This window comes from Tribolium madens, unplaced genomic scaffold (genome assembly GCF_015345945.1).
Source record: "Tribolium madens isolate multiple individuals breed KSU strain unplaced genomic scaffold, Tmad_KSU_1.1 Scaffold_97;HRSCAF=244;Tcas5.2_LG3a, whole genome shotgun sequence".
Lineage (NCBI taxonomy): Eukaryota > Metazoa > Arthropoda > Insecta > Coleoptera > Tenebrionidae > Tribolium > Tribolium madens.
Genome location: NW_025401069.1, coordinates 12482486 through 12507440, shown reverse-complemented (window position 1 = coordinate 12507440; position 24955 = coordinate 12482486). Strand labels below are relative to the sequence as shown.

The 24955-nt window shown below is 34.9% G+C and overlaps 4 protein-coding genes across 5 annotated transcripts; 2 read left to right on the top strand and 2 right to left on the bottom strand.

Annotated features, from left to right (window-relative positions):
• Nucleotides 1-31: 31 nt before the first annotated feature.
• LOC123014864 (zinc finger protein 260-like) lies at nucleotides 32-4670 on the top strand. The gene is made up of 6 exons (XM_044414157.1): nucleotides 32-200; nucleotides 253-489; nucleotides 536-1167; nucleotides 1212-1575; nucleotides 3806-4200; nucleotides 4250-4670. Exons 2-6 carry the CDS (start codon nucleotides 300-302, stop codon nucleotides 4601-4603), a joined length of 1935 nt encoding a protein of 644 aa, XP_044270092.1. The 5' UTR covers nucleotides 32-200; nucleotides 253-299; the 3' UTR covers nucleotides 4604-4670.
• Nucleotides 4594-9149, bottom strand: LOC123014870 (chromosome transmission fidelity protein 8 homolog). 2 transcript variants are annotated; one of them, XR_006413343.1, is made up of 3 exons: nucleotides 8981-9149; nucleotides 5155-5200; nucleotides 4813-4954 (listed from the first exon to the last, which is right to left on the bottom strand). XR_006413343.1 is itself a non-coding variant. In XM_044414166.1 (2 exons), the coding sequence occupies exons 1-2, from the start codon at nucleotides 8998-9000 to the stop codon at nucleotides 4657-4659; spliced, it is 318 nt and encodes a 105-aa protein (XP_044270101.1). In that variant the 5' UTR covers nucleotides 9001-9110; the 3' UTR covers nucleotides 4594-4656. The 2 variants fall into 2 exon arrangements, 1 of the variants encoding a protein (XP_044270101.1); XM_044414166.1 differs by lacking the exon at nucleotides 5155-5200 and having other exon boundaries at nucleotides 4594-4954; nucleotides 8981-9110.
• On the bottom strand, nucleotides 6404-8922 carry LOC123014862 (general transcription and DNA repair factor IIH helicase subunit XPB). Its single transcript, XM_044414154.1, has one exon. It carries the CDS (start codon nucleotides 8770-8772, stop codon nucleotides 6436-6438), a length of 2337 nt encoding a protein of 778 aa, XP_044270089.1. The 5' UTR covers nucleotides 8773-8922; the 3' UTR covers nucleotides 6404-6435.
• Nucleotides 8950-24231, top strand: LOC123014863 (U3 small nucleolar RNA-associated protein 4 homolog). Its single transcript, XM_044414155.1, has 7 exons — nucleotides 8950-9283; nucleotides 9334-9755; nucleotides 9802-10713; nucleotides 10760-10968; nucleotides 11016-11198; nucleotides 23938-24024; nucleotides 24092-24231. The coding sequence occupies exons 1-7, from the start codon at nucleotides 9174-9176 to the stop codon at nucleotides 24209-24211; spliced, it is 2043 nt and encodes a 680-aa protein (XP_044270090.1). The 5' UTR covers nucleotides 8950-9173; the 3' UTR covers nucleotides 24212-24231.
• The last annotated feature ends 724 nt before the right edge of the window (nucleotides 24232-24955 follow it).

Below are 24955 nucleotides of genomic sequence, written 5' to 3'. Positions count from 1 at the left end.
AATTTTTTAACCTTGACGACTTTACTGCGCACGCGCAGAGAAGTCAACATAACCACAAATTAATATTATTTTCAAGATTTAACTGTTTTTTTGCAGTTTGCTAAGTAAAATACAGAACAAAAGTGAGTTCAGCCACACACGACCCTTACTACCGGTCTAAAAGACAATTTCGTGTTTAAAAACTTTAATAATAAAAAAAAGTGAGGTTATGTCACTTGTTTTTACCTCAATCATTAATTTATTCATTTTCAGATTACATAATGGCGAAATGGTCAATTTAAGGCCCCATTGGTAGGGTCATGGACACCGAGGATGAGTCTACGGCATATTTAAAGTTGTTCAATGACGGCCCCCACAATTACCTTTTGCACAGTAGCGAGGATGGTCTTAACGATGCTTTCCCCGTGGAGCCGATTTTCACGGAGATTGCCTCAGATTGGCCGTCTGAGGGTTTCCCAATTCTGCTCAGTGGCCCCCTCATTGCTGACGGTAAATTTCGGCCATTTACCCCCAAAAACTCAACTTTTTTTCCCAGAGAACAACGATAGTGAGTCAACTAGCACCAACGTACAATTATTGACCGAAGACAATGAAAATATCCCTCAAAATGAGTCAAAACAAGACAACACTGTCACATTTTACTCAAATGGGGACCAGAACCGCTTAATTCTCTCAAACGACGTCCTTTTGCGAGTGGAAGAGAACGAAGTGGAAAAGACAGTCACTCATGTGATCAATGGGGACGCATATTCCATAACTTACACGCAAGACAGTCAAGAGGAAGGGGCCGAAAACGAGGAAAATGTTGAAGTGATTCAATTATTGAACATCGACGGGACTGTAACCACGATCAATAAAAATTTATTCAATGTTGGGAAGGAGAAAAGTGTCAATTTTGAAAATTTTTATACCCAAGTCCAGGCCAATAAATGCAAACTTTGCTCATTTCTGTGTGAAAACGTGGATGATATCACCGCTCATATTAATTTAAAGCATGGGAAAGACCTGCAAGGGCCGCCAACGAACGAGGCTTTGCCCCCCAATGGCACCAAAATGACCTCGATTTTAAACGTGAATAAAGATAGGAAGAAGTACACTTTGTACATCTGCAGCGATTGTGGTAGTGGATTCTCGAATAAAGAAGATTTGAAACAACATATGATAACAGTGAGTTTTACTCTCAATTTTTTTATTATTAATTTATTTATTAGCAACACAAAATGGTTCCGACCCCCGTCACCCCCGATAAAGTCCCCCCAGACAAACCGGAAAGTGGAACTGAGCAAAAACGCTCATCTCGGGCCATTTCCGCTAGTCTTTTGAAAAAACAGAAAGCGTTACGTAAGGTCAAGTGTTCGATAAAAGGGTGCCCCCTGCGTTTCGACAAGGAGGAGTCCCGGAAACGGCACGAGGACTGTCACGTCGATCAAAACAAAAAACAGTTTATGTGCCCCGTGTGCAAAAGCAAATTTTCGATTTGGCGGATTTGTAGTATGCACATGTGGAAGTGCCATTCGATCGATTTGGGGCTCTTGACGTGTCCGATGTGCAACGAATTCAAGTCCTACAGTTCTGGTAATTGTCTCTAGTGTTGCCAGATCAAAAACAAAATTCACCAGATCTGGGTCGAAAAATTCCCCAAATTTTCACCAAATTACGATTTGTACGGTTAAAAAAACGCAGTTTTCAGCTTAAAAAACCGCTTAAACTCTTCAAAAAAGCAAAAATGACATGCATTTCGGCTTAATTCTGTGAATTTTCGACTTGTTTTTAACAAAATTTTGCGAAATAATTGCGTTTTTATTTAGGTTTGGACAAGATTTTGCAAATTAAATGAACCTTTGGTTCAGAAACGAAGTCGGTCGAAATAAGCAAAAAAATGATAGCAATTTCAATATAATTTTGTAATTTCTTAGCCTGTTTCAATGCATTATTTTGAATTTTTTGTGTTTTTATCTCTCAAAAACATCCTTAAACACTCTAAAAACACAAAAAACGCCGTTTTTTTGAATTTGTGACAAAATTAAAATAAGTTGCCATTTCCGGCTCTGTTTAGTAATATCTTGTCAAAAAAATAGAACTATTTTTAACCAATTTGGTGTGGTTTTCGATTATTTTTTTCTTTTAGAAAATTTGACGAAATAATCAAGTTAAAGCCTAAGAGTTAGGTAAAAATATCATAATGTAATCTTTTTTTATACCAATTTAGTGATTTTTGACCCGCTGCGCTGTGGCAAACTCGCAAAAAACCAGAGTTTTCAGTTTAAAAATTTGTGAAAAAGCACAAAATTATATCATTTTCGGCTTAATTCTTTGTTTTTTTGGCTTGTTTTTATAATAATTGCGTTTCGAGCTAAAAAATATGCTAAAACCTTCAAGAAACGCAAAAGTAATGTAATTTTTGACTTGAGATGTTGATTTTTCAGTTCGTTGTAGGGAAATCTTACAAAAAACGTGCTTAAAAACATTCTCGGCTTATTTTTGTCTAAGTAAGTAAGTTGACCGAAACAAGCTAAAAATAATATCAATTTCGATTTGATTTTGTAATTTTTTGCCTGCTTCAACAATTTTTTTAGAATTTTCTTCAGAAACAAAGCAAGTCGGGCGAAACAGGCTAAAAAATATCAATTTCAATTTAATTTTGTAATTTTTTTGACTAAAAAATGATATCAATTTGAATGTAATTTTGTAATTTTTTAGCCTATTTCAATGCAATATTTCAATCTTTTTGTATTTTTATCTCTCAAAAACATCTCTAAACATTCGGAAAAGACAAAAAACGCCGTTTTTGGGCTATTTTGTTGAATTTGTGGCTTGTTTTTGACAAAATTTTGCAAAATAATTGTGTTTCTAGCTGAAAGAGCATTTAAAAAAACTAAAATAAGTTGTCATTTTCGGCTTTGTTTAGTAATATTTTGTAAAAAACAAATGGAACTATTTTTAACCATTTTAGTAATTTTCAATTATTTTTTCTTTTAGAAAATTTGACGAAATAATCAAGTTAAAGCCTAATAGTTAGGTAAAATATCATAACATAATCTTTTTTCTCTCGCAAAGAAACAGTTTTCAGCTTAAAAATCTGCTTGAACTTTCGAAAAAGGAAAAAAGTATGTTTTTTTGGCTTGTTTTCGAAATAATTGACTTTTGAGCTGAAAAACATGCTAAAACTTTCAAAAAAATGCAAAATTAATGTAATTTTCGACTTAATATGTTGATTTCTTAGTTCGTTTTAGCGAAATCTCGCAAAAAAAACATGCTCAAAAACATTCTCGGCTTGTTTTTGTCTCATTTTACACAAAAACCAGTTAAATCGAGTAAAACAAACAAAACAACATCAATACCAATTATTTTTGTGATTTTTAAGCGTGTTTGGGCAAGATTTTGCAAAATAAATGAGCCTCTGATTCAAAAACTAAATAAGTTTATCGAAACAAGCTAAAAATAATATCAATTTCGATTTAATTTTGTAATTTTTTGCCTGCTTCAACAATTTTTTTTAGAATTTTCTTTGTATTTATCTCAAAAACATGCTTAAACACTTGAAAAAGGCAAAAATAACGCCGTTTTTGGTCGAATTTATTGAATTTTTTAATTGTTCTTAACGAAATTTCGCGAAATAATTGTGTTTCTAGTTGAAAAAGTATTAAAAAAAGACAAAAATAAATTGTCATTTTCAAGAATTTTTACAAAAGTTTTTACCAAATCACCAAACTAACTTGAAAATCACCAGATCTGGTGAAATTTCACCAAACCTGGCAACACTGCTTTTCTCTCTAATCTGGTGATTTTTCTGATTGTTTTGTAGTGCGAGTTATGAATCATATGGCCATTCATAATGAGGAAAAGCCGTTTGTTTGTGCGTCCTGTGGTAAGGCTTTTAAACAGTTGAATCAGTTGCGAAATCACGAAATTGTGCACAAGGCCCCCGACGAAGTCCCTGATTCGTTTACGACAAAACAGTGCGAGTTTTGCGACCGATTTTTCGCCAATTCGAAATGTCTCAAAAAGCACATCAAATTCGTCCATGACAAGTTCAAGCCTTTCATTTGTAATATTTGTGGGCACCAAACTGCCCGCAAAGAAATGTTGCAGTTGCACCATCGCCAACACACGGGGGATAAACCGTTTCATTGTTCCTATTGCGAGTATAAAACCGGCGATCGGAATTGTTTGCGGAAACACACGATGCGTCACTTCGGGGTGAGTCGGTGGGAGTCGGAAAGGGTCGGCTTTACTCGGGTTGTTTTAGGCGGCGAAGTACTCGTGTCCGTATTGTGACTACCAGTCGATTCAAACGTCGGCTTATAAAGTCCATTTGGCCAATAAACATCCCGGGAAAGAGGGGACTTATGCGTGTACTTTGTGTAAGTACACGACTATCAATTGTCGGTCGTATTTAGCACACGTCAAGTGTCACGAATTGGAGAAGAAGAAGAAACAAAAAGTCGAAAAACGGCCAGTTGAAGATAACGAGTCCAAATCGAGTGACGAAACGCAGAATTTCCTCAATACGGAACATTCGGAGGAGGCTGTGGATACCGGGGGAATCACCATACCTGCCACCTTCGATTTGCAACTAAACGATCAAACGAGTCTGATTTAATGTTATTTATTAATTAACTTTTATAAAAAATAGTTATAAATAGACGCAATAAATTAATTACTGACGATTGGTTTGGGTCGTGTTTTAAAGATGATTTTCCTCGTGATTATGGTTTTGACCATATATTCGGTTCCTTCATCCCCGTTTTGTTTCTCTAAGAGGGCGAAAGGTTTCTCCATTTTCATCTCTTTGCCGAACATGAGGTGGTGTCCGATTATTAGTACGGGAGTCCCCGATTTTGTAAAGTGCAAGTCGCCGATGAATTTGCCTTCGAAGCTGGTGTCGCTGTGGGATTTTAGGTCGCCCTGTAGCTCCAGAATGGCCCAATGCGAAGACAAGTGGCCCCCAGGACTGAAAAAATGGAGTTTTTCTCAAGTTTGAATTTGATCAATTTTAGTGATATTTGAATCTAATGAAAAACAAAATGTCAATCGAATATTTGTTGTGCTTACACTTGCAAAACAGTTTCTGGCCGTGTGATATACACTACCAATTTCAAAAAGTGTCAAAAATTCGAAAAAAATTCAAATAATTTGCGCTAGGGAACTTACGTGTATTTAGGTTGGCAACACAATGTCCTCTAAATTATTAAATTACCTGGAAATTTAAAAAAATATTCAATATTAAATTAAATACTTGCTGTGAAATCAAACCGCATCATTTAAGAAATGTCACAGATAACCAATATTGCCAACATCTGGTAAATTTTTTGATGGCGTAGTTCCGAACGATTTCGACGAATGCAACGACAAATATAAAATATTTTTATTGAGGGAACACAGCAGGGTACAATATTGTCAGTTTGAACGCATCAGAAGTTTTGGTTTTGTTTTTTTTTATTCTAAAAGTATTTGCATTCCGTGCCAACACCGAAAACCTAAACTCACTAGATTTTAAAAATTCGCTTGTTCGGTACTAGAAAATAGAGAATATTAATTTGTTGTTCCTTATTTTATACAGGGTTATTCATAAATGTGAAGCAATATTTGAACCTCAAAACTGAGCTATCAAATGATGTTATTTTTTTATTAGTTGAATGAAAATAAATCAAATAGAGGGTGATTCAAAAGTTCCCATGACAAAAAATTGTTTGAGCCTTTTTTGACGAGATATTCCTTTTCAAAGATTAGATTTTGGATTAAATTTTTGACCGTTTAGATTTGTAATTTTGAATTTAGTTAGCGGAAACGGCAGATCTTGCAAGATTGAATAGATACTTGTCGAAAAATAATCACTTATCTGTGTCCTATTTAACAAAGTAGCACATTCAACAATAAATTAAATCTGACAACGTCGGAAACAAAATAACTAAAATGATAATATGGAAATTGATAGTTGTTTTTCTCAAAAAAAGGCTCGAAAATTTTTTTTTTATGCTTACTTAAAAGTCTTCTATCAACATTCAAGAATTGGTTCGATAATTTTGAATCAAATTATACAGGGTTATATTTTATAATAAATAACACTTATTTGTCAAATAAATGATAGTCTTATAAAGCATCCTTGCGGATATACAGGGTGATAATTTTTCGGGATAAAAATTAAAATCCATTCTTTCAAAACTACTTAAGTTATTTTCATCAAATTTTACAGGCTTTGTGAGCCATTGAAAACACTTATTTTCCCGAAAAATGTAACAACTCTGATCCTTTTTTTTTCATGTAATGATTCCAAAAACCAACGGTAACCTACTTAAAAATTTTATATGTATTAAATTTCCAATATTTTAAACCAGATCTTGTTACAAAACGTAGAGGAATATTCGGTTTCAATTTAGGAAATAAGAAATGAAACAATGAATCAGAATAAAAAACTTTATTAACACAAACCACTCAATATCTAAATTTCTTAAACAAGGGATGCTTATGCTGACTCGCTGCACCCTTCTTATACTCATAATAAACCGCATCATCGGCTCCCGACATCGACCCCATTTGCCCCGTCCTCCGATTCCCTGAACCCCCAGCGCCTCTCCCACCCTCACCTGGGACCTTCTCATCCTCACAATCTATATCACTAGCAGCCAACACTTGCTGCAACAACTGGCCTTGCTCCTCCCTTGTTTTATACATCAAATCAGGCTCTTCATCCATGCCTGCCAACTTTGTAATAACTTTGTAACTGTAGCCTTGATTGACCAGAAACCTCTGTCTTTTCCTCGAGTAATTCATCTCCATTGTATCCTGTGATACTAGAGTGTAAAAGAAGGCGTTGTACTCCTCGGCGATGGCCCCTTTTTTCGCCCTCAAAATCCTCCCCAAACGTTGCGCTTCTTGTCTCCGGGACCCCCCATGTGACGAGATTTGGATCAAAACGTTGGCTTCCGGCAAATCAAACGACGTATCAGCGACTTTACTCACGAAAATCGTATTGACTTTCGGATTGAATTTGAAGTTTTGCAAGATTTGGATCCTCTCCCCTTGGGAGGTGGGGCCATAAATATACGGTTTGTTCATTTTGATCGCATAGTGTTTCAAAGCGAAAACATTATCAGAGAAAACTATTGTTTTGTCACCTCTTCTTTCATGATAACGTATCAAATATTGCGTTGCTCGAAATTTATTCGGATTCATGACATACAACAACAAACGTTTGCTTGTTTTGCACCCGAGATACTCTCGGTAAAACTCGGGTGTCATCGGACACCACACTTCGGCACATTGCACCCGAGCTATGAACCCTCTCTTCTGCAACTCCAACCAATTGGCTTCATACAATTTCGGACCAATCAAAAAATTCAAATCGGCGATTTTGTCATCTTCGCGGAGCAAAGTCGCCGTCAAACCCAACTTACAATGGGATTGAACGATGGTTAAAACCCGTCGAAACATTTTCGCGGGAATTGTGTGAACCTCATCGAGTACCATGATCCCCCATTCCTGTTCCTGCAACCATTTCATGGTTTGTTCGGCTTCCCATGACCTTCGTTGGGTGTGTGTTATCATCGAATAGGTGGTTACCAGAATGGAGCACCCCATTGGCTTATCTTTCGCCTCTGAGGTGAATCTACAAATCATGCTGTCGTCCGCTGTTGACCACATTTTAAACTGTTGTTTCCATTGTTCGACGGAAACACCCGAATTGCATAAAACTAGAGCTCGTTTCCGGACGGTGCAACACGCCGTTACGCCCACGAGGGATTTACCCGCGCCGCAGGGTAAGACGATGACACCCGATCTGGCCCGACCATTACCGAACATCTTCCGGAGGCTTTTCTCCTGGTAGGGGCGAAGCACCGCCGAGGGGCGCAAATCCACGTTAATATCGGGGTTAATCGTGTCATTTCGGAAATCGTACTCGGCCAATAAGGGGTACTCGAGCTCAATACAACGTTTTTGGATCGTTTCAATTTTTTCTTGATTGACCTCAAATGAGACAGTTTGAAGAGTCGACTCATCTTCATCCTCTTCATTGTCGAGTTTGTCATAAAAGTTCGTGATGTCATCGGGGACGGCGGAGGAGTCGGTTTGGTCCCCAGTGACCGGTTTAGCCACAAAACTCGGAACGTTTTTCTTTTCCTGAACTTGGGTTATAAACTCGTCCCCTTCCTCGTTGCGTCTCAAGCGACACTCTTGAATCACCGGGTCTTTCAACAACTTTTGGAGAATCTCCGGATGGGGGCTCTCCACGAAATACTTATTGTGCTTCAACACCAACTTGACTTTCCCATACGACAACGTGCACAATTTAATAAACTCGACAATACCGTCCGGAATGCTCGTTTTACTCAACCGATTCAAATACTCAATTATGTCATTGGTCTGCAGCCCCACACTCACGGCGGCATATAACGAATACGCCGTGAGTTTGTACTCGTGGATGTGTTCCGGCCGGCACACGGGCTCCGAAATCGCGATCAAAAAGTCATGGGCGTGTTTGTAAACCGGCGAGAAGGACTCGAGGAAGATGTGGCCGTTGGGGGCCACCCACAGCGGTCTCGACGCGTTGTCGGGCTTGAGAATCATCTGGGAGCGGTAGTCTTTGGCCCCGAATTCGTCCTCTTGCACGCTCTGGTCGTTCTTTTCGGCGTCGCGAGCCGCAGCACCCGGCACTGCAGCCCCTTCAGACTCGTTCACGTCCTCCTCCTCGTACGTCCATTCTTCCTCCTCCTTTTTGCGCTTCCGCGACTTGCCCTCGGCTTTGCTGCTGGAGCGCTTCGGGGGACCCATTTTCAATGTTTCACTTGCGTTTTATCCAACACTTTTTACATTTCAAGAGTTGCACAACTTGACACAGGTTATTGAAGTTGTGTCAAACAAAAAACACGAGCACCAACTTTATGACACCAAAAACGCGCCAAGTGTGGTAAAAAAAAACGAAAAAGAGACGTTGCGTACAATGCAAACACACAAACAAAAAACAAACATTAATACTTACACTTTTATAAGAATTGACATTTTTATTTGCGTGGCATTAAACAAAAAAATTAGAAAAACCTCTCGGTCAAGGTGGCTCAAGTACCAGAAACACTACCAATCTGATACTACTAAAGTCACTGAAAAAATAAACAACACGTGAGAGTGAAGTTTGAGGTTATGCTTAGTGTTTGAAAGTGTTTAATTGATTAAAAATGGGCACACCGTCGAATCCCAAGATCCACAATGTGCGATTTTATAAACCTAAACCTAAGGCAGTTTACTGTATGGCTCTCTCTCTGGAAAATAAATTAGCCGTGTCGAGGTATTATAACCTCACTTTTTTAGTTCTACTCATTTATTTAACGATTTTAGGTCTGATGCAAGTATTGAAATATGGAATCTGACTCACTGTGCCTTTATCGAACGCACAATTGCGTCGTCGACTGAAAATTTTAGTATTGAGGGCCTCGCATGGTGCGATTCTCGCTTGTTTAGTGTGGGGCTTCACGGGCTTTTAGTTGAGTACGATTTGGTGAAATTGGATGTGAAAAGTCGGTCTGTGGTCACCGGTGAGGCCGCTTTCTGTCTAGATGTGAACAAACAGAAAACTCAAATCGCGATTGGGACAGAACAGGGATATTTGAACATTTTCCAAGTAACGGAGGATGAGGTGTTGTTTGAGAAGTTTTTAGATAAGCAAGAGGGGCGTATTTTGGCAATAAAGTTTGATAATTCTGGAGAATTTATCGTGTCTGGGAGCATGGATGCGATCCGCATTTGGAGCGTTAAAACAAGTATTTTTTTTTAAATAATGTACCAAAAAAAACTTATAATTTTTAGACCAAGCGTTACATAAAATGATCCCTGGCCGTGCTGAGCACAATAAACCGACTATAGTGTGGTGTCTTGCCATCACCCAAGACTTCACAATAATCAGCGGCGACTCCCGTGGGATTTTGACTGTTTGGGATGGTAAAGTGGGGGCCCAGCTTGAATCATATCAATCACACCGCGCCGATATCCTTTCACTTTGCCTCTCAGAAGACGGAGACTCCCTTTATTGCGCCGGTATTGACCCCAACATAGTCAATTATGTCCGAATTGAGGTCAAAGAAGGGGCTCATAAGTGGGTCCGTAGCATCCAACGAAAAATCCACGACCACGACGTTCGCGCCCTCGCCCTCAACGGCAATAAATTGTACTCGAGTGGGGTTGACGGGTACTTGACTTGTAGTTATCACCCCCCGAAAACTCTTCTCAAGTACCCCCCAATTTTGCAAAACCCGTGTGTGACTATATGTGCAAAAGCGCGGTACGTGATGTTACGTTACCCCAAATTTATCGAAATTTGGAGTCTTGGGGAGACTGGGGGCGAGCGTGATAAACACACGGGGCTGTACCAAGTCGAGAAAGCCCCCCGGAAGTTGGTGGTGTTGCAAAAAGTGGTGACCGACGACGAAGGGGTTGAAAAAAAGGAAGGGATTATTTGTAGTACCATTTCGGATGATGGTACTCTAATTTTGTATAGTACGAGATTAGGGGTTAGGTTACTGAAGTTAGATTGTGGGGAAACTACCCCTAAATTAGTCCCGATTGAGTCAGAGGGGCTAGGGGTGGCTCCCTGTGTCAATGCAAAATTTACGAAAGATAATCGGTTGATTTTGGCGCCAAATTCTGGGGGTTTACAGGTTGTGGGGTTAGACTCTAGTAACTGTAACACTGTCTTGATACAAAATATAAATACAGAATCAGGTAGGCGTTTTGTTTGGGTTACCAAATGATTAGCTTTTGTTTGTAGAATTTGGGGATACGATTGTGTTATTGGCGGTGGCTGACTCCGCCCAATTTTTGGTGGGGGGTGATGTTAGAGGTAATATTGCTGTGTGGACTTTGAAGAATGATCAATATGTTTTTTATTGTAAATTACCAAAATATAAATTAAGTCCGACTGCGATGGCTATTCAACCAAATTCAACGAATTTAGTTGTTGCATTTAATAATAATAATGTAAGTTATTTTTTGGAGATGGACAAAAATTAATGTTTTTTTTATAGATTATTGAATATGATTTGAATAGGAGAGAATTGACGAAATTTTCGAGGTTTTTATCAAGAAATATTCCGAAACAATTGACGGCTAGGTTTTCACCAATTCGGAATATTACTTTCGATCCGAGGGTAAATCACGTGATCATTTTGCATGATGATGACAGCGTTTTGGTCATCGACAAAGAAAAGGTAAGTGTAACTATTGAATTATTGACGAGGGAAAATAAAAATTGGAAGGTATAAAAAATTATTTATGCATTAAGGAAATAAACAAAACAACAATTTCAATCCAGAGTATGTAGGTAATGCCAGAGGCATTTGATCTGCCTCACCAACATAAAATAACCAATCACAGTTAAAGTCTGATTAAACAAAATTAAAAACAAATCGAAAATAAAATTTAATTCAAATCTCCAAAATTAGTGCCAGGTAGATTTACAGGTCTGTAGATAGATCTACAGGCCTGTAGATAGATCTACAGGGCCATAGACAAATTTACAGGTCTGTTGATAGATCTACAGGTTTGTAGATAGATTTACAGGTCTGTAGATAGATTTATAGGTTTGCAGATAGATCTACAGGTCTGGAGAAAGATCTACAGGTCTGTAGATAAATCTACACGTCTGTAGATAAATCTACACGTCTGTAGATAGATTTACAGGTCTGTAGATTGGTCTACAGGTCCGTAGATTTGTGACCTTGACAATTCTATTATCAACTGAAATGCAGTATACCAATTTGAATAAAGCCAAGTTACTTTCTTCAAATCAAATAATGTATGTTTTTGGTGTTAAAACTACACCTACAAAAGGATAAAACAGGGTGTTAAACTTTTTATGGACAAAAACTCTCTCTGAAAACCTGTGAAATTTTTACAAATAAAATTGTTAACTATCTTAACCTCACTTTTTTAGTGACAAATTTAGTTCCTTAATAAGTAAAGCCTCTTTTACATTTAAAGCATGGTTTACTCAATCATGACTTACTGTTATGCCAATTTTAATAAAATGGATTATAAGGTAAGATACCAGGAACATGGAAAAAACGTTAAAAAAAGTTATCTATAAAAATGTCGAAGTTATGAGAGTTTAAATTTTGAACTTTGACTCTATTTACTTCTGTTGGAAAAACAATTTTCGAAGTTTTTTTGCTATAGGGTATTAGAAGAGGAAACAAGAAAGCTGTATCCTAAATTGTAACTCTGTTTTTTTTTTGGCTTTTATTGGCAAAATGTTAGTACTTTTACTAAATAATTATAAAAAAAAAACATATTCAAGTTCAACAATATCATTAAATAGACATAAAAAATATCAAATACCAAAAAATAAATGTCAAAATTTTTTGACAGGTAGAATGTTTTTAAGATTTTTTGATGTTCCTTGAAATTTTTCTCTGGGGCGCTAGTTCTGACACACCCTGTTGATCTATAGCTACAGGTCTGTAGGTAGTTCTACAGGTCTGTAGATCTACAGATAAATCTACAGTTACAGGTCTCTACATAGATCAACAGTTACAGGTTTCTACATAGATCAACAGTTACAGGTTTTAAGTCTGTAGATAGATTTAAAAATAATGGTAAAAGAAAATGTTAAATTTGTCAAATAATGTCAAAATTTTTCAGCTCATTTAATTTCAATTTTAAGAGTAAAAATCGGTACCTATCAAGGAGTGCACTTTGGTGGAAAATTATTAAGATATACAGGGTGATTATAAAAACGGCAAGCGCTGTAAAATTTGTATTTATGGCTCGTTTTCAAAAATTAAAAAGATAAATTAAATGTTTTTTAAGATTAGATTTTTTAATGTGTTACAGTATATTTTGGACTTTATTCAACTTTCTAATTTCTAAGAGAGATTTTTTTTTCATAATTTAAAAGATATTAGTTTTTTTGGTACAGATATGTGCAATTTCTTTTAATATTACCAAAAAGTTTTGTTTAAAAAAATTATCAAAGTTGAAAATAATAATCAAACGCTTAAGCGCAAAAATAGAATCTCCTCCATGGGTGAAAGGTATGACATAAAAGTGGTCACTTTCGTTACGTTTGCGGATAAATTAATTTCTTTCTGACATACAGGCTGTATTATAAAAAACGCCCCATAATTTCATTATTTTTAAAGACGTTATAATATTTTTTTGCTCAAAGTTGAACAGTTTTTCGTTATCAATCGTTTGCTTGTCTTAGATAAAATAAATAAAAATGTTCTATTCTTTCCACAGCCTATTTTATATAATTTAATTATCAAATTGTCTAAAATCAAAAGTTAGTGATAAATAATAGTAAGTAAACTTGTTGAGAGACAATTTCATGAAGAATCTAAGAATACTAAAATATACAGGGTATTACATTTAAGAAACTGAAATTAAGGTCACCTTCGGTGAAACAGGGGCAGCATTGATTGAGCATCTAAGTCGAACAACAGATGACAAGAAACTGTTCAACTTTTTTACAAGAAGAATTGTCATGTCTTTAAAAATAATGGAATTATGGTTTGGGGCGTTTTTTATAATACAGCCTGTATTAAAAAAAATCCGAGTCAAGTTATGCAAGTGCCTGTATCGAGTTGCAATGCTGTATCGAATTGTTGAGCGTGGAGAACCTCGCATTGAAACAATAATGAACTTGAAAGGGCATCATTAATTCACGTAAATCTTGTAGTTCTCCATTTAATCCAGTTTGCACGTTCTCGCCGATTCCTCGAAACGGTACATCAAATTACGTGTCGACATCAATGGAATTGTCTGAATCGGTTCGTGTTCGTCGTTTTTGACATCGTTTGGTTCGATTCTCGTTCAGGTGTCACAACTTGCTCGCAACCATTTTTCTCTTTTGGAAAAAAAATCAACAGTTTGCCTATTCAAAATCGTCGGTTGACCGACCGCCGCTATCATTCGCGTCACGTCCGACCTTTGTGGGGGCCTTCGTGATGAATGCGAGTCCATCAATAGGAAAGTGGTGCGTCCCTTGTGCCACCTGAACACCTCGATAAGTCAGCGTTTGCATAGCCCCGGACGAAATGCATGTTAATTAATCACTGTTTTGCCGGGGCTCCGGTGAATGGCAACTCTTGCAGCGTCTCTTGAATAGAACGACTCGACAGTGATAAATCGCCGAAGCGATGCTATCGCAAATTGCATTACAAGGATGCGATGTTTTGTCGGGCGGAAGGTGGGGGCGGAAGGTGGCGGCGGTTGGGGGCCACATACGACGTGTGTGATGACTCTTCTGGATAGGTGCGTCGGGACGACAGCAGACGTTATTAATTGCTTTTGGGTGGACGGGGCAAGGGGGGTAATAACAAATGGTGCACGATGTAATGACCTCAGTGAGGGGTGTGAGGGAAATGTACAGGGTGCTGCATTTTGGATGTCCGAATAGGGAATCTCCGAAACTAAGAGGTTTAGCCAAAAACGAGTGATACATAATATTGACAAAAGTTGACATTTTGGCGAAATCTAAAAAAAATATATCTTCGTTATTATAGAAGATACGGATTTGAAATAAAGATATTATACAGGCACTTTTTTAATAGGAATTTAATAATGTAGTTAACATTTTTTTGAGTTATTGGTTTAGCCGTAATAAAATAATTTAGGCGGCTATGGCAATTTTGGAAAGCTCATTTTTTTCTGATCTAAAAAATATATATTTGTAACAGAATATTTTTTTATTATTATACTTAGAACATGAAATACATATTTTGTTTGATAATAGGTGGCCATGGAAAAACTATTTCACTCCAAATGTGTAAATAATAATCAATAAGAGTTTTGTGAACTGTAAAATAGATGAAAAAAATACATAAAATTATAAAAATTTAAAAAATACGATACTGTAGAAGTATTGAACAAATATGCCAGCGCCTCAGAAAAAATTATTACATATTTTTAAAAAATCCAAAAATAGGAAAAACAAATGTGTCAACAGTCAACACAATTAGAAAAACATTTTTTTGGTGATCTAATGGAGGTAGGATAACGTTTCACATAGATGGAATTTGGGTACTTGAATAGCCATATTGTCATTTTTGTGTCATATAAAATATATTTTATTGAAGAATTTAAGCGGCTTTTTTTACAACACTCTATGTATCACTAGAAGTTACAATGGTAATGTTAACTTGTTTAAAACAAAGAAATATTATTATTTGCCAATAAGTTGATTTACGATTTATTTTGCATTTTTTTCATTACTTAGTACTTAGAAAACTCTTTCATTACTGACATTGGTTGAATAATATAGTTTAAATCCTTATAGTTGAAGATGCAACATTTTTTCATGGCCAACTGCGAACAAAAATCAAAGATAATTTTTTGCTAAAAATGTATTATAATAATTTGTTACAAATATATATTTTTTAAATAAGAAAAAAAACAAGTTTTTTAAAAATGACATAGCCATCTATGATTCCCATATAAAAAAATACAAATTTATTTTATTACGGCTAAACAAACAACTGAAAACAATTGTTAACTACATTATTAAATCCTACGTAAAAAAGTGCCTGTTAAATCTCTTTATTTCAAATCTGTGTCTTCTATAATAACAAATATATGAATTTTTTTAGATTTCACTAAAATGTCAATTTTTGTCTATAAGTCGAAAACAAAAGACGATAGCGAGATGCGGTTTTAACCAATATTATTTCCTCAAAAAATGAGCCCCAAAATGTATTACTCGTTTTTGGCTAAACCTCTTAGTTTCGGAGATTCCCTATTCGGACATCCAAAATGCAGCACCCTGTACATTTTGAGGGGTATTTGGTATACTCAATGATGGGGTAATATTTCGCGACCAGTGTTTAAAAAATTGTTTCAATATTAAATTAATTTATACGCAAATGTCACAAAAGTAACCACTCTTATGTCTATGGAGTAAAAAAATCCATTTTTGCGTCTAAGCGTTTTTACTTTAACCATTGACGTTTAGTAATGTTGTTTCTTTCGGAGAGGTACATGTAGATCATCAGCATTCTACATTTTGCACTACTAACTGCACTAGTTAAATTACTAAACACTTTCCAAAACCTTAACACTTTCTGATTATTTTGTTGATTTACTTGTCAATTTTAGTGTTGCTTCTTACTTTCGATCAGAATACGTTTGCGGATAAAATAGTAAATGTTATTCGGAGTAAAAGTGAGTTTATGTGGCTCGGCTCCTAACAACATATTGCAGTGTGCTGCTAGAAAAATAATAAAGGATTTTGGAACTAATTGTCAAACATTGAATTTATAAAAATAATTCGGTAATTTAATACCGAATAAATTTGTTTACAACAAATATTAATCAATTAAAAAAACTTTGAGGAATTTTTTTTCTTAGTTTGAAGAAAATAAAACTACGGGTTAACCAGATGAAAAGTTAAGTTGAATTATTTAAATAATCTTATATTTTACGGAATTAACAATTAGAAGCAACAAAAAGAAAAGCATAACTAAGAATAAAAAGAAAAATTATTATTATTACAACAAATAACACGTTAAAGATTTGCAAACGTTTCACGTTGGACGGTAAGAAAATTTTTGAATAAAAGTAAAAACATCCGCGCTGTCAGAAATTAAAGTAAGCTTTCATTGATATTTGAAACGATTGCTTAAAAAGTAAAAGATGAAAACTTGAGAAAATAGTGTGAATTTTATCATTTAGAAAAAATTCCAATTAATAAAAAAAAAATTCTAAATTTGGTTTTTATGGTCTAACTAACATATGCCACAAATTTTGACCAATTATTAAAACATTAAAGTGAAGTCTATATAATTTTGCACTAGCAATTTTTTTAATCAATTAGAAATATTTATTTTTGCGCCGGCCTTAAAACTTGAGACACCCTGTACAGATGTCTCCGGATTGAGTTTACAAAAGGAGAAAAAAAATGTTGATTTTAGGTCAAAACTGCAGAGAAAAAACTTTTTTGCTTCACTGAAACGAACAAATCTGAAATTAAAACTTCATTCTTCTGACTCAGTGGAAAGAAAAGTTAATATTTCTCTGCTTTGGCGGTTTTATTTTTTTGATACCGATGTCATTTTGACAAATGAGTTTACGCAAGTTAAATAACAAAAATGTTTGTGTAAAACATAATTTTAATAAATGGCAACTCAAAAAACAACTTTGAGATAAAAAACAAAGTCATTTTTAACAAGAACAATCTTTATTCAGTTAATTAATTAATTGTCAGTGACATTGTTTACAAAAAAAATTAACCGCCAATTTGATGAATTTAAAAAGCAGAGAAAAAAATCAAAATCAAAAGAAAAATTAACTTTTCTTTCCACTGATGAGTCAGAATGATAAAGTTTTAATTACACATTTGTTCGTTTCAGATTAAGCAAAAAATTTAATTTTTTCGAAATTTCGGTGTAAAATCAAAGATAATTTTTTTCATCTAAAACCCAGTTTCGACAAAGATAGAAGAATTAGAGGTGGGGTTATTCCGATGTTTATTAATTAGGAGGTTTAAGTCTTTTTATTTGATTTTGCGTTAATTTCATCTCGAAAAACTTTCTTTAGTACTGGTGATGATAATAGTTTTAATAATAATGTTCTAGATGTTATACAGGGTGTTAAAAAATATTGGAAAATATTTAAGGACCAAAATAAACAAAAAAGTTGTAATAAATTGAATATGAAAATTTTTAGAATTTTTACAAGTTTTTTTTTTGTTCGAACAGATTGAATATAATGTATATATGTTTCAAAAAACGAATAATCGTCGGTATCTCCGAATCCATGTTTATTAAGACTTTTTTGTTTGTTTTGGTCTATACTATTACCGTCTGAAATATTTTACAATCTTTTTTTAACACCCTGTATTAGTGTAATACCCTCCAATATCTGTATTTACCAATCTCTAATCAAATGGTGCTCTTGGTCAATAATGAAATTGACCACTAATTAAAACTAGTGTTAATCTATTCTCGAGCATCAAGTAAGAAGTTGGTTTACATCGAAAGAAACTCCATTTGAAGTGGTATAAATCTGTTTTGATGTTGAACTCAAGCTGAAGCCAAATGAATAAATTTGTAATTTTCACGTAGTGTAGTAGTTGGAAAGTTGTGTCAGGTAGCCGTCTAGTTCAGATGCTCTCATTTGGGAATAAGCCGAACGTTCTGACGTAATTTCATGATGGCGACGAGTTGCAAAACTTTCGAAGGGAATCGACGCGCAATTGGAACGTCATATCTCGCTCCAGATTCGAGCGAATTCGATATGACACTCCAATTTTTCGAGACGATGATTGTCAGTTGCATTTTCTCGGTAAACACATCAAAGTCTCGAGCGCAGGCTTGCCAACCCCCTAAAAGCGCCAAATATGCATATCGTGCGGCCGTTTCAATTACCGGCGAAGACGGCACGAGGGAGTCCTCCTGTAACCAATTACGTTTCAAGTGTCCACTCGAGAATTGATTGCTTCCGATAGAGCAAATAAAGTCGCGTTTACACAATAATCGCGTCTGAAAGCGTGACTTATTAATGACGGCGAGCGATGACAACCCCCTCGTTGATGATAAAACGGAAATATTCATCAACGTGTCATCGACGCGAGCTGAAATTTCCATTTTGTCGCCAATCATCGGGAATTGGATGACGGCCAACGGTACAACTTTATGCCACGGTCTAGACGGACACGAGGAGATGGCGGGCTGATAAAGGGCCATAAGCGGAATTAAATCTACTAAAAAACCACTTGTTGAACGGATTGCATCAAAAATGACCGGGTAGGGGAAGCCTCGTCCTGCTAAATCTGATGAAATTTCGACGACGAATGTCTGAATGTAATGGAGGGATTAAATTTTTGCTTTTTTCATTAGTGAATAAGATAAATCAGAATGCCAGAATGTTATAACTAAAACGTGATAGCTCCAACGCTCTCATACCAGTATAAAAATTAATTTAACCATCTCTCTCGCGCAATAGCAATTGTTTTTGTTGTTGAATTTTTGGACATGCTAAAAGTGAAAAACGGCAAAATGCGGAGGCTAAGCAAAGATAGAAAACGAAAATTTAATCAAGAAACTATCGAACGCGAGACTTTCATGTTTGAAAAAGGCCTAAAAGTGCCAAAATTTAACGTTTAAAAAAACCTGAACCAAGAGTGCGTTGCATTTCAATCATTCAATCTGACACTTCTGACAGTTGTTGATATTTCGCGTCAATGTGGCTCACACTCTTGAAGAAAATCAAACGAAAACGATAGAAAAACCGAAGTGTACGTTACTGGTGCAAAGGTTGGTTTTGGTTGGTATGATTTGATGGTACAATGTGCCGCCGACCGAAATATTGTCGTCTTTATAAAAAACCATCTCGAAAGATAAAAAGCTAGATGGTAAGTCGTGAAGTGTTGTTTAACACACAAGAGCCCTTTATTTTATTAAGAATTTTGGCGAAGAAATGTGTAAATTAAGGTTATTCTGACATTGTGATATGACGAAAATAATGCATGAAACGTACGCCAAAAACGATGTAAACCCAGTTAATTTGCACACTGATGGTCGACTTGAAATAGTTAGGCAGTGATTTGTGAAGTGTTGATTAAGACTATAAGAGGCCAATATAAAAGAAATTTGGCCAAGGAATGTGTAATTTAATTTAATATTTTAATTTGAGGTTATGACATTAATTTATTGTTTCTATCGACATAACAAAAACTAGATGTACCCACTGAACTAACAAAAAATATAGATTTCTAGTGTATTAGCAGAAAAATTGTGTAATCAGATAGGTTTAAAAAGGGGCGAAATAAATTTAAATAAATATAAATAATGAAACAAATATAAATTTTGACAAAAACCGATAGTGTGAGTTTTTATTAATTATAATAAAATATTTGCAATCCAGTGATAGTGTGTAAATTTTTACAAAATCTGATAGGCTCTAATAGTCTCCCCCAATGTCTTTTGCAACACGATGTTTTAAACAAGTCTCGATTGACATTTTTTTGTTTTACGCATTTCTTTAAGAAATTTCTTAAGCCGGTATTTCTTGACATTTTCTTAGTCTTTCCAACTGACTTTTGTAACACGATATTTTCAAGAGACTCAATTTACATTTTTTTAAATTGAGCATTTCTATTTGAGAAATTTTTAAACGTTTTTTTTGCAAATGTTAATCTACAATCTGAATATAATGTGTGAAGAAAGGGTTTATAAAGAAGTCTTAAATATTAAAACATAAAATTGCTCTTCTTTTATTGTGCAGAAAGTAAATTTTAATGTTAAATAATAATGTAAATTATGTATTATTAATTACTACAGTAAATAGGTACATACCTACTAATAAATTAATGTTCTTAAAACTTATTTAGAGTGGTGTGGATTTTTTTTTCTCAATTTTGCGTCTTTAACAAGGCTATCAGCGAACTTGATTGGGTGTTTTCAAACCCTAGTATAACATTTGTTTTGAATGTTGGTAACAATGCCGTTGGAAGTAAATTGGTTTCAATAAACTTTCCAATTTCTCGAATTTTCGGTGGTGAACATCAAAAATGTTGAGAATTCATTTCTAGATTAGACACAATGTCAGTTGTGAATTTTCCAACGCCCTTATAAATAATACTGATGATGCTACGTGTTATCAATCGACGCAAAATTCTCTAAATCTTATGTCGCTACGCCACCACGCCGCCGGCAGTCTATCTGCTTCAGTCCAAAATTCTTCAAAAAATAATTTTTTGCGTATCTACAACGTTTTAACACTATCTGGGTCTTTTGGACTACTATGCATGCATTTGGAGTAATTTTATATTTCGGCACTTTGAATTTCCTATCTTAGAAAGAATATTGTTTTGCTAATTAATAGTCAATAATGAAAATGATTATTGACCACTAGGAGTAAAATTCTGTAACAAAAAGTAAATTTTCCGTACAAACGGAACAAGGGGAATGATTCTGCAAATCGGCGAACTTTGCTCATTTAGTCTTAAGAATCTAAATCATTCCGACACTCGTAGTGGATTTTTTGTCTCTTTTGTGCGAAGAGAGTCGAGTAGACAAACGATCATTGTGTGTCGTTTGATATTCTGGGGGCTTTTTAACGGAATAATTTATGACTAGGTACGTTGTTGAATATAACCATCCATCTTCGTTCGCTGCAAATTATTGGTGTAAAAAATCGGTTGTGTAACCTGGGCGAGAAGACGGCGTTTGTGGGGCGCAGTCTCCGCACTATTGCATCGCAGAGCGAGAAAAGTAGCGCGAAAACTTGTCGAGAGATATAATGCACTCGTCGTTTTTATTTTTGCGTTATTGTTCGAGCTAGACATAACGAGCTCAATCATTTTGATTGATACCTGAGCCCCGTGGAATTATGAATTTGAATCGGAGGTAATCCCGCAGTGGCTCGAATGGAAATTGCACATTTGCATGATGCATATTTCTCTGTCACTATTTCAGGATGATGACTTTGACTAAGTGCACTTTAGCGAATTCTTTTCGTCTGTTTGCAATTTAGATTATATTTACGTCTGTTATTTGTCTGGCTTTTTAGCAGACGCGACGAGGAGAAAAATACATGAGCGCTGGGGGCGGGAAAAAAATTCATAAAAACTACACTTTTAAACGTCCACGAACAGATTTGCCAATATTGACTCGGACACAAAAAATCATAAATATATGAACAGAGAGGCAAAAAATGGCGCCGCGAAACACCAAGGCTTATCATCCAACATCTATAAAGCGAAATTGCGCTCCTAGAGCCGCTCAGACCAATTCAAGCCCTCATAAATCCGCCAGCAAATTGCACACAATTTCATAACTGATTTTTTAAGAAATGCAACACATTTACGAGACATACAAACAGGCCGAGCGAGTTTATATCTTTTATTCTTGTGTGGTTTATACAGGATGTCTGAAAAAACATTAAAATATTTTGGTAATGATTCTTTAAGTCAATATACGAAAAAAGTTCGGTTTTTCGTCGAAAAAGAATGGAACCAAGTGATTTTTTAAAATCATTAGCCTTCAGAATACCGGGTGGGGCATCGATTACGCGCACTTGATATAAATTGCGACTTCTAATTAATTAAAACTGGCGATATTTCATATACCTAACTAATTATTGATAGGGTATATTTGAGAATTTTTCTAAATTTTTTTGATAATGAATGAGGCCGTAACAGTTTTGCGTGATTTATGAATACTTTCTGTTAATTTACCTATCAAGTTTTTACATTAAATAAATCTACCTGCTAGCGCATCAAACTTTGATATCACAATTACAAATTTTGACTTGGTTAATTAAATAATCGCTTTTTTATTTAAACACAAACCAGACGCGTGATTTATGACAAAATGGTATAATTTTCCAACGAAAGAATCATTTATTGGTAGCCGACCACTTTGAAATCTCTTATTCTTGTAAATCTTGGAATCTTACCCTAATTACAGTTCTCCATTGTCACCTAAATTTACGATGGTACAAGAAGCAGGTCATAAAAATGATTTTCAAAGTTAAAATTGAAAATTGCGTTTACCTAATTTAAAATCTAATTGGTATTTTTTTCTGATTTCGTAAACAATTACAGGAATCTGCGTAAGTCAGAATAAAAATTAAAATTCAACATTTTAGGAGAAAATCACTTTATTTATTTTTGGCTTTGTTTGTAAATGAAAAATTACCAAAAAATTATGAAATGTACTTTAATAATGCATAGGTAAATGTGAAAAATACCAACAATTTTATTTAACTAGAAGTGAGGATTTTTGTTCTGCGCGTAACAGATGCCCCACCCGGTGTAATAATTAATAAAAATTGAAGTGTTATAAAAATATGTTTTTAGTTTAAGCAAAAAATGTTTGGTTCCATACTTTCTATTCACCTGGTATGAGAAAACTTACTGCAAGAGTTGCTTTTCGAAATAAAGTAAAATCGTATTCGAATGTGTAGGAAAAAATTCAAAACAAAATTATACGCCTTAAATAAGTTGACCCTCCACCACCTAAAAAATTGCTAAAAAATACTCCGGGTGCAAATTTTTGTAAATTTATCTCAGCCGATTATTGAAATAATTGAAAAAAAAGTCCTTTAGGACCTTAGAAAGCAGTTCTGAACATATTTCTCTTCTTAAGAAATAACCCCTCAAAATCTTTTAGTTATTTAGACATTTGTACACATTTTTTACTCGTATTCTATTTCTATTTTATTCTATTTCTATTAAGTTGGAAATTTGTTTATAGTTTCCTTCTCATTTTGTTTTGATTTTGTTTTAATTGAAAAAAATAAGTTTGTTTGGTGTAACTCAGTCTTCGGCGCAAAAGCTAACAAAGCAATAAAATTTCCCCTCCAAAATCATCGGTCAATTATGATTTTCTGATTTTCCATTTTTTTTTCTGTTATTTAGTAATTTAAGTATGACATTTTTTATTCCTAATAAAAGAACTCTTAAAAATAAAATTCTTTGATTTGTCAAATAAACATAAAAAAATTAAAAATCATAGTTGGCCGATGAATTTGAAATTTGATATAAGGATCTAAATGTTGATTGTAAACAACTTTTTCCAATAATATCTTGTCTTTTTTGCAACATAAAAGGCACTTCACTTTCAGAAAAAAATTTTTTTTTTAATTTGCACGCCAAGTGTGCCTTGTGTTATAATATAGTATTAGATTATTTGCTTGATAATAACACGTAGCGATTTTTTCTAAAGCTTTAATATAATGTGAAGACAACAAACATGACTTTGTCTTGTTGTTTCTAAGATAAATTTCAAGATTCATTTATTTTCAAGCCAAAATTAAAACGATTTTTTTAAACAAATAAGACGGAATGTGCGGTAACGCTTTCCCATCCAAATCGGATATAAGACTATTTGTCTTATAAGCGTATAATGACAGTCGTGATCAATCACGGTATTACCGGATTTTGCGCTCGGTGTTTGTACAATTTAACCAAAATCTTTGGCTTATTCCAGCTGTTGCGTTTTTCAGACTGTGACCAACAACGAATCCAAGAAACGAAAAACCCACGGCGAAAGCAGCGACCAGATCGTCGTTCGTTGTATCAAAAAATACAAAGTAAGGACATTTAATAATTTTAGTCCTGCAAAACTCCTTTGGCACCCTGCTTTTTTAACCTTTGCAGCACCTGGTGCACCTGAGCTGGATTTCCGAGGATGAAATGGTGGCAGTGGAGGTCAATCCTTTGAGTCTCATCGAACAACTACCCCCGTGCCTGGTCCAAAGTACTTTCGGTCGGAAATAAATTGTGTTTTAATAAATAAACTGTGTTTTTATTCCGAATTCCCTCCATAAATAATCATTCCGGAATCCCGTCCAAATGCAAATGCGTAAAATTTCGAACTGTTTGTTTTGTCTCGGCGTCGAAACTTTGTCGCTTTTAGAAAAGTTAATGTTTCTGGGAGAAAATCAGATTTGAAGCTCTAACACAACATTAAAACTTCAAATAAATAACAGCGAGACGAAGAGGAGAAAAAGACGACTGGAAGCGAGACTCGTAGTTCAGAAGTAAATCTCGGCGCGTTGGCTATCCCCAGGCAAGAAATCCACTTCCAAGTGCAAAAGTTAAGAGACTATACAAATTTGTTGAAATAAATAATCTCCCCGGGATAAAACAAGAATAGAAACGTTGTAACTTGAATACGAACTTGGGTTATCGGACGTTCGAGGGGATAACACAGGCCGACAACTTGACAAATTTTATATCATTTTGTTCGTCTCAGTGAGACAAATCAAATGCACTAAAAAAATTTCAAAAAGTCCACACACTTTGAACTAATTTTTTTTTTCTAATTTAAATGAATTTAAAATACTTTAACTTTAAAAAATCATTACTCAATAACTATTAGGCCGATTTCCTTCAGATAGAATGATATGAAATTTGAAATTGAATATTGGCAAACTTTTCTTCGAACAGTGTTCGAAATAGTTCGAAGTAATCTAAGAAAAACCCTACGAGTAATTTTTTTTTCTTTGTCACCATCGTGTA